The sequence below is a fragment of the Citrus clementina genome, unplaced genomic scaffold (genome assembly GCF_000493195.1).
Source record: "Citrus clementina cultivar Clemenules unplaced genomic scaffold, Citrus_clementina_v1.0 scaffold_4, whole genome shotgun sequence".
Classification (NCBI taxonomy): Eukaryota; Viridiplantae; Streptophyta; class Magnoliopsida; order Sapindales; family Rutaceae; genus Citrus; species Citrus x clementina.
Genome location: NW_006262274.1, coordinates 24,776,508 through 24,786,343, shown reverse-complemented (window position 1 = coordinate 24,786,343; position 9,836 = coordinate 24,776,508). Strand labels below are relative to the sequence as shown.

Below are 9,836 nucleotides of genomic sequence, written 5' to 3'. Positions count from 1 at the left end.
CAATTTTTCGACAAGGACACATGAGCTGAGCTGAGCTTCTACTACCATGCATGGTGATATATATCAAGTCGTGAAAAAGAATAATCATAGATATCACTCGCTGTTTGAGATATGACATGATGCGTTCAAACTAGTGTAATGATTTTTTTTTTTTTTTTAAAGGGTAAAACATTCTCAATTTCGCATAATAATAATAATAATAATAATTAAAAAAGGGGCTAAAAGAGAGCTTGGACTCAACAGCAAACTTGCAATCCCAAGTCTCAAGTACTATTCACTCACCGTCACCGTCAAATACTCAAATGCCAATAACCATCGGTTAAACGATTACTGATTGAAATCATTCGGACAGGCTAAAGCTGGCTTTAAAAATGTTATGGGCTTCAAAGACACTCAGCCCAAACAACCAGCCGAGGCCATGCCTGAGTATCTTTAACCAATAATTACCTACCAACTCCTTTAATTTAAAGGCAAGAGATTCTCTTATTGGCTAAAGTCCCCCAAGTGAGCTTAACCAAAGGTTCAACGGGAATTGAGCCTCACTTTGATATATCCGTATCCATAATCCACAATGGTTGTCCATGATAAAATATAGAGTGGAGCTATTGGCACTCCTTAAAAGTACCGTCAACACCCTTTTTCTTTTTGTACCCATCAAGATATTAAAATGAATATAATTTTTTCTAATGACACCTCCCTTATTCTGTAAATAACCTTGGTTAGAAGTTAACAAGATGATGATTAATTGCAGAAAAAGCAGCTGGGTTTTGTAATTATTTCCTTGAATACAAAGATTGGATTCACAAGCAAGAAGACTAATAATAGAGAAAGGAGAGAAAACTCTAGGCTATCATCAAAGCAAGATGATTTCACTTGCAGATCGAAGAGAAATAATGAAGAAAGTTGATGAGTTTAAAAAGAAGACGAATGCTTGAAAGAAAAGAAAAAAAACTCCACGTTATTGCGTTTATCACAATGGCACAAATGATGCATCAACAATAAACTAGTGAATTTTGAGAACCATGAGAATTGTATTTGAAGGAGCAAGACAATAATGGATAATAGAGAAGACTAATAATACATCAACTTTCTTCATTATTCACAAGCAAGAAGACTAATAATAGAGAAAGGAGAGAAAACTCTAGGCTATCATCAAAGCAAGATGATTTCACTTGCAGATCGAAGAGAAATAATGAAGAAAGTTGATGAGTTTAAAAAGAAGACGAATGCTTGAAAGAAAAGAAAAAAAAAACTCCACGTTATTGCGTTTATCACAATGGCACAAATGATACATCAACAATAAACTAGTGAATTTTGAGAACCATGAGAATTGTATTTGAAGGAGCAAGACAATAATGGATAATAGTTCTTCACAAAAATAACAACAAAATTATGAATATTAAAATAAATAAAAATAGAATTCAGGACCCATATGCAATAATAAATCCTTTGTACTTCTTCCACTATTTTGAATTGAACTGAAAAGTTTTTTTTTAAAAAAAGATATTCTACATGTGGGTTGCCAAGAGTTCGTATTATAAAGTCTACAGTTGCTGGTGTAAAATGTTTGCACAAGATAAGATGAAATTGTGTGGGAGTTTCATGTAATTCTATATACGGATAAAATTGTAAATTCCAAGAAGAGGTTTCATTAGGATATTAAAGGGGTGCTAATAGCATCACTCTAAAATATATACCTTATGAGTTGGACTGGGTCTTTGGGCCTAATTTTAATTTTTAGACAGCAACAAGTTATATAACGTTATATGTATTTATCTATAAGGACTTATATTTCAATTAAATTAAAAGAAACTAGTCCATACACTTTCTAAGTATTTCAATTCACTTTTTTTTAAAAAAAAATTTAATTCCAAATATTACTTTTTCTTTTTGCAATTACTTGAAAGTAAATGTAACTGATTTTGAGCCCAAATTATTATTAAGGATTGCAAAATATTTTTTTTCCTAAAAAAAAATTAAATGAACACAAACCAAATTCTCTTAATTCTACTCTAGTCCCACGATTATATAAGGAAACTCTAATCATTAACGTAAAAAATGAGGCAAAGAAATATCAACCAGGTGGGTCAGAAGGCGAAAAAGTGGTTGAAAATTTTTACTGTCTACCATACAATAAAAATATAGAGAATCGATTTTTGAATAAAGCATAATAAGAATATAAATATAAGAAATTCATTCATTTATAATATATACTTTCTCTAAGTATTAAATGTTAACAAAGTAAATAATATAAAGGAGGTTGTTATGTTATGTAATCATGTAACATATATGATTATGCAGCAACTGTTGAATTTTCATCGAGCAGGTGCGAAAATAATATTTTTTTATCTCATATTTTTACAACCGTTAGATTTCATCCTACGTCTGTTACATAATCATGTATCTTATATGATTATGTGACATAACAAAAACCTAATATAAATACATGGGCTATGGATCTGTTTAGTTTTGCGGGCGTCCCCTCTTCTCTCTCTCTCTGTCTCTCAGTTCCCGCCATTCACGCCAGATTTTGAACGTTTCCACTTTCCGTTTAACAAACAAACCTTAGAAACATGATACCGCTAATCAAGTCACTAGCTGATTAAGCAAAAGCCTAAAGCCAGTTCTCTTTCTTCTCTGCAAACTTTCAATTTTAATTTGTTCGTAAAATTAAACACCTACATCTATATATATATATACATATCTTTCAAATTCAAATCCAGCCACTATATCTTCTTAATTATATACGATTAATTAGTGAATAAGGAAAATGGAAAATTACTTGAAAAAGAATTTCGACGTGGATCCGAAGAGGCCATCGGAGGAAGCACTGATGCGATGGAGATCTGCTGTTCGAGTAGTCAAGAATCCTCGCCGCAGGTTTCGTATGGTCGCCGATCTCGCTAAGCGTGCCGAAGCCGAAAGAAAGCGCAAAAAACTTCAGGTTCTTTTTTCTTTTTCTCTCTTTTTTTCACTTCTATTTAATTTTGATACTATGTGCTGATGGATCTTTGCAATTTCCACGCTAGCTTTATTGTTTGATAAGTGTTTTCATCATCTGATCTATCCAGACCGATTCATCTTTTTTTTCTAAATGTTTACGTGTCTATGCTCATGCTGTTCGCACATGATGTAATCGAGATTTAGCGTATAATTTCTCAGGAAAAATTTAATACACACATGATGCCAAAACTTGAGTGCAATGCGTAGGCACACACGGGGAATACCGAAGATTCTCTCTCTTTCTCGCGTATGAATATGTGTTGATATCGTTGTTTAATACGTAGACTATCTTGATTTATGTATAAATAAATAATTGTTTAATACCGACATCCACACTTGATAATCAAGTGCGAACTTACCCAGACATCAGTGTAAAAAGATAAGCCTTCCCTTTAAAATGTTTGTGATGTCCACGCTTGAAAATGACTAATTACGTATTTCTAATCAGGTTTCACTTAAGAATCTGTTTTGATTTGTTTGCTTCGCAATGATCGCGTAGGCAACAAGAAACGCTTAGTGCCAATATTTGGCAATAGTTGTTGTATGAAACTAATCGGTCAAATTCAATAGTTGTGATCGAGGAAGACTTCATCAAACAAGACTATTCAAAATTGAAAATCACAGTTTATGTAGTTACCTTTTGCTGTTTAATTCTTCTCGCATGACAACTTAATTGTTCATTCATTCAATGTTTGAATTAAACGTACTATCCATCATCAGCCGGTTAATGCGGCATCTAATGGGGTTCTTGCATTTACATTTGCCCGGCTTCAATCTTCGATTCGCTAAAGGCTGCTTGTATAGACCGCTGTTGTTCTTAGAACTTATAAATGTTCAATTCTGGTCTAAAAGTCCTAACCTTAAATGATACAAGTCAAAGATGATACGTGCACAAAGAGTTACACACAAGCACAATTTTTTTAATCTTTTAATATTTTTGTATAATTTTATGTGCAACTTTTTATACCCATATGTTTGTTGAATCCAGGCTGCGGAATTTGGCGTTTTATTCACCAAATATTTAACCACTTTTGACTTTCTTGAATGTTGCTTTCAACTTCAGAAGCTATAAATTAGAATGGAAAATACTTGGTGTATAGAAAGACCGAGAGAAAAATGAGAGAAATAAAGAAGAAAATAGAGGGGAGAGAGAGTGGGTGGGTAGAGAGAGGGAAGATAAATTTCTCTCATCTTTCTCTACACTTGGCACTTGGTAACTTCGATTTATTAATATCATTTTCGATTTATCAATATCTTTTTTTTTAACTGATTAAGCATCAGGTTACTGTATTACAGTTTATTACATTTAATTATATGAAGTACATGTCTAGATAAATAACCCTCACTGAGGGGTAGAGATGGCAAAACCCCGGGCTTGGTTTTAATCCGGGTACCCGGATTTTATATTTTTTAATATTTTATGTGTATATATTTTTTATTTTTTGGTAATTTTATAAGTTTTAAATTTATTTCAATAAAATTTGACATGAAAATATAAACTTTAAGTGTTTAAAACTTTATATATGTATAATAAATAAGTCAAATAAATATAAAATATTTAAAATAATATATATTTTATAATTTTTTTTAATAAAATCCGGGTTCCGGGTTTATCAAGTGATGCCCAAGACCGACCCGACTTCATACCCGGGCCGGGTAATGCCCGGGTACGGTCCGGGTCCAGACCGAGCATGTATTTTTGCCACCTCTACTGAGGGGTGCCTCTACTCCACTAGCATTCCACAAGGGAGAAAGACTTTAAATAATCTCCACACAATTAAGCTTAATTAAGGGAGATTTTTGAGTTAATGGAGACTTGAACTATTACCCTCAAAGTCATGCTTAATTTTAAGGGCAATGGTTCACGCATACCATTTTTTCCCCGAGTTGGAAATTTATTGAGGGACAAATGCAGGTCTTTCACTGAATTAAAATATTTCTATTATAGAATCAAATAGTACGTCATAATATTAATAATTCATACCACTGAATGGAAACTAAATAAACTCGGTACCCATGTAAAAGGAGTTCTTCCTAAAATTATCCAAATAAAAATCTTCAACTTGAGCTGACATTCGAAGAAAATGTAGAATATACAAGAGACTGTATAGCCGTCCAGGAATATTAATTTAAATAGTTGTATATTCATTTATTATGAATAACAATTTATTTGGTAGTTTTCAAAATAAATATATCGATGACAAGATTTCATTGAGTTATTGTAGGAATTGTTTTTGTCAATGTGCCGTTTTACTGTGCAGAAGTTATTAAAAGGAGCTATTCACAGCCTTGTTTATCTTTAAATATTATCAGTTTTACTTTGTAGAAGTTACATCCATGACAAGATTTTATTGAGTTATTTGGAATTGTTATATATTTGCAATTGAAGTGCCGTGCTATGGGTGTAAAGCAGCAGCGGGTGTTGCATTTCCAGAGCAAAGCTAAATGTCGAAATATAGTCTTAGTTCATTTGCTTGGTTTGCTTTTCTGCAGTTCATGGCCTTTTGTTTGTTTGGCAGGAAAAGTTGCGAGTAGCCCTTTACGTGCAAAAAGCAGCATTGCATTTCATCGATGGTATGATCTCATCAACTCATGAATTTTTGATTTATCAGCCTTCTTGTTGCTTTTCCAATTTCCATGCTTTCTACGTAATGCAGCTGGCAGTCGTCCAATTGAGTACAAGCTCTCCCAGGAGACCCTGCTAGCTGGTTACGGCATTGAACCTGATGAACTAGAATCCATTGTCCGATCCCACAACAGTAAGGCTGTGGAATCCCATGGAGGAGTTGAAGGCTTGGCGAGAGAAGTCTCGGTGTCTTTACCGGATGGTGTTGCCTCTGAGGAAGTATCCAATAGGCAAAATGTATATGGCTTCAATAGATATGCTGAGAAGCCTGCAAGATCATTTTGGATGTTTGTATGGGAAGCTTTACATGATTTGACTCTCATAATTCTCATGATCTGCGCTGCAGTTTCCATAGGTGTCGGTATCCCCACTGAAGGCTGGCCAGATGGTGTGTATGATGGGCTAGGTATAGTTCTTAGTATTTTACTTGTAGTGATTGTCACTGCTGTTAGTGATTACAAGCAGTCACTGCAATTCAAGGCCCTGGATAAGGAGAAGAAAAATTTAATTGTTCAGGTGACTAGAGATGGATACAGAAAGAAACTTTCTATTTATGATTTGGTTGTAGGAGATATAGTTCATTTGTCCATTGGGGATCAAGTTCCAGCAGATGGGATCCTCATATCAGGTTACAGCTTAACAATTGATGAATCTAGCTTGTCAGGTGAGACTGAGCCAGTGCACATAAACAGAGACAGGCCTTTTCTCCTATCTGGAACAAAAGTTCAAGATGGCTCTGGCAAAATGCTGGTCACTTCAGTTGGTATGAGAACTGAATGGGGAAGGTTGATGGTTACTTTGAGTGAAGGGGGAGAAGATGAGACACCATTGCAGGTGAAGCTTAATGGGGTTGCTACTGTAATTGGGAAAATCGGTTTAGTTTTTGCTGTGCTGACATTTTTGGTTTTGGCACTAAGGTTTTTAGTAGAGAAGGCACAGCATCATCAGATTAAAAACTGGTCTTCAATTGATGCAATGAAGCTTTTGAATTACTTTGCCATTGCAGTGACTATAGTTGTGGTTGCAGTTCCTGAAGGGTTACCATTGGCAGTAACCTTAAGTCTTGCTTTTGCAATGAAAAAACTAATGAATGATAAAGCACTTGTTAGGCATCTTTCTGCATGCGAGACAATGGGTTCTGCTAGTTGCATTTGCACAGATAAAACAGGTACATTGACTACAAATCATATGGTGGTGACCAAATTATGGATATGCAATGAAGCTAAAACAATAAAGAGCGGCGACAATGAAAAATTATTGAAGCCCTCAGTCTCTGACGCAGTATTTAATATCTTTTTGCAGTCTATATTTCAGAATACTGGCTCAGAAGTAGTTAAAGATAAAGACGGCAGGACAAACATTTTGGGTACTCCAACTGAGAGGGCTATATTAGAATTTGGTTTGATTTTAGGTGGTGATTCGACGTTTCATAGAGAGGAGTCAGCTATAGTGAAGGTTGAACCTTTCAATTCAGTCAAGAAACGGATGTCAGTGTTAGTATCTCTTCCGAACAACGGAGGATTTCGCGTATTCTGCAAAGGTGCCTCAGAAATAATTTTGAACATGTGTGACAAGATTATTAATGCTGATGGGAAAGCTGTGCCTATTTCGGAAGAGCAGAGAAAGAACCTAACTAACGTGATAAATGGTTTTTCCAGTGAAGCTTTGAGAACTCTGTGCTTGGCATTCCAGGATATTAAAGGCAATCATAAAGCAGAAAGCATTCCTGAAAATAATTATACACTTATAGCTGTTGTTGGAATTAAGGATCCTGTTCGCCCTGGAGTTAGGGAAGCAGTAGAAACTTGTTTAGCTGCTGGGATTACAGTGAGAATGGTCACCGGTGATAATATTCATACTGCCAAAGCCATAGCTAAAGAATGTGGCATCTTGACTGATGGGGGTTTGGCAATTGAAGGAACGGATTTTCGTAGTAAGAATCCACAGGAGATGCAGGAGTTAATTCCGAAACTACAGGTTCGATATATACTTCTTATAACTTAAAAACGTTTTCTGGGAAAAAAAAAAAAAAAAATCTCTGCATATATCCTTAAGGCTATGTATGCAGGTTATGGCTCGATCATCACCTACAGACAAATACATATTGGTTACTCAATTGAGGAACGTATTCAAAGAAGTTGTTGCAGTGACTGGTGATGGCACCAATGATGCTCCTGCTTTGCACGAGGCTGACATTGGACTTGCTATGGGTATCGCAGGCACAGAGGTTCATTACTTCCCTCATTTTGTAGTTCTTGAATTTTCATATTTTTTTATTGATATCAATGGCTAAGCAGTTTGCATCTTATCCCTGCAGGTTGCAAAGGAAAATGCGGATGTAATCATAATGGATGACAACTTCACGACTATAGTGACTGTCGCTAGATGGGGTCGTTCAGTTTATATCAACATTCAGAAATTTGTTCAGTTCCAGCTAACAGTTAATATTGTGGCTCTCGTAATCAATTTTGTTGCAGCGTGCATCACAGGTCTCGTAACATACTGTTATATTCGTTTAGACACTAGATTGACGATGAAGGTGACTAACGAAAATTAATGATCTAATTTTTCAGGCTCAGCTCCTCTTACGGCTGTTCAACTGCTTTGGGTGAACATGATAATGGACACACTTGGTGCATTGGCATTGGCAACAGAACCTCCACATGAAGGTCTGATGCAAAGACCTCCTATTGGAAGGAATGTACATTTCATCACCGTGACGATGTGGAGAAATATCATTGGCCAGAGCATTTACCAGATTATAGTCCTTGGAGTTCTGACATTCTGCGGCAAAAAGATTCTCAAACTCTCCGGTCCAAATGCTACTTTAATTCTCAACACCTTCATATTTAACAGCTTCGTGTTTTGCCAGGTAATGTTTACCGATTGAAACTCATTCTTTTCACTAAAGCATGGCAACTTTGCGATCCAACTAAGATTAGACATATTTGCTATTGTTTGTGTGCTAGGTATTCAATGAAATAAACAGCAGGGACATGGAGAAAATAAATGTTTTCCGGGGCATTTTCAGCAGCTGGGTCTTCGTAGCTGTCCTGGTTGCAACCGTAGGTTTCCAAGTCATAATAGTTGAATTATTGGGTACTTTTGCAACAACCGTACCACTTAACTGGAAGTTATGGCTGGCTAGTGTCGTGATTGGAGCTATAAGCATGCCTTTTGGTGTTTTGCTCAAGTGTATTCCTGTTGGGACCTGCACATCAGCAGCCAATTCCAAGCATCACGATGGTTATGAACCCTTACCTACAGGCCCAGATCTTGCTTGAGGGTATTAAATCGAACTTAGGCGTGAACTACAGAAAATTCAGGTTCCTCGAGGGTAATACAACAAAATATCAAGATTCTTTTTACCTCAGTTGTTCTGCAAGTTCTCCTTCTTTTTTTTTTCAATTTTTTGGTCTGATTTTTATTTTACTCGGATTAGTTATACGATTTTACTTTTTCAGATATTTTCATTTGATACTGTCAGAATTCCCATTTTCTTCTTCAGAAACAGTAGGGAATCATGATTAGTTTATGAAATTGTTCTTCCAAGTGGAGTTCCAGATAAGATCCATATGGCTGCTAAATTTAGCGTACATAAATGAATTAAAGAAATGGGAACATTCAGTTTAATTTCACGGCTTATTCTCAGTCAGAGAGTCATCTATTAATCTTCAAGGTCTGATAGTTTCATGAAAATAAATTGTCCCGACAAATATTTTGGTAACATGCGCACATCAAAACCAATACCAAATCCGAAGCTACAAATACAAGAGAAGGTGACCCAAAACTAAAGTTCAGTAGAATTTAGAATTTTTTTTTTTTTTCTAGCAGCTCTGCACCTCCACATATCTGCCGTCTGCACAGGTAATATTCGTTTTTTTGTTGCCCTTCTCTCTTCCGAGACCACTGGTTTGCCAAATACATCTGGTTTCCTACTAATGCTGACAGAACCATTCCTAGAAAAATTTATATTAACAGTATAACTCATAGGGCACAACTTGGTCAAAATAACTGTGATCTACCAAGATACCATAACAGCCTTGTATTACAAAATTAACTGGATGTGTAACTCCAAAAGCAGTTAGCTTTAGACTGGTAAACAATTTCCTAACCAAACAACAAAATCAAATGTCACAACTTCACCATAAAATTGACTGCCTTCAGCACTTCAGAATGGCTGACTTTTTAGCATACAGTAACCCTA

General features: G+C 35.6%; 1 protein-coding gene across 1 annotated transcript; it reads left to right on the top strand.

The window, feature by feature from the left end:
- Positions 1-2,738: 2,738 nt before the first annotated feature.
- LOC18043730 (putative calcium-transporting ATPase 11, plasma membrane-type) lies at positions 2,739-8,947 on the top strand. Its single transcript, XM_006438849.2, has 7 exons — positions 2,739-2,944; positions 5,523-5,577; positions 5,661-7,606; positions 7,698-7,856; positions 7,947-8,118; positions 8,203-8,501; positions 8,599-8,947. Exons 1-7 carry the CDS (start codon positions 2,771-2,773, stop codon positions 8,911-8,913), a joined length of 3,120 nt encoding a protein of 1,039 aa, XP_006438912.1. The 5' UTR covers positions 2,739-2,770; the 3' UTR covers positions 8,914-8,947.
- Positions 8,948-9,836: the final 889 nt, after the last annotated feature.

Coding starts and splice junctions, on each gene's coding strand:
- LOC18043730 (XM_006438849.2), top strand. CDS start 2,771: ATGGAAAATTACTTGAAAAAGAATTTCGACGTGGATCCGAAGAGGCCA. Junction 7,607..7,697: donor AGTTAATTCCGAAACTACAG/GTTCGATATATA, acceptor CTATGTATGCAG/GTTATGGCTCGATCATCACC. Junction 8,502..8,598: donor ACAGCTTCGTGTTTTGCCAG/GTAATGTTTACC, acceptor TTTGTGTGCTAG/GTATTCAATGAAATAAACAG.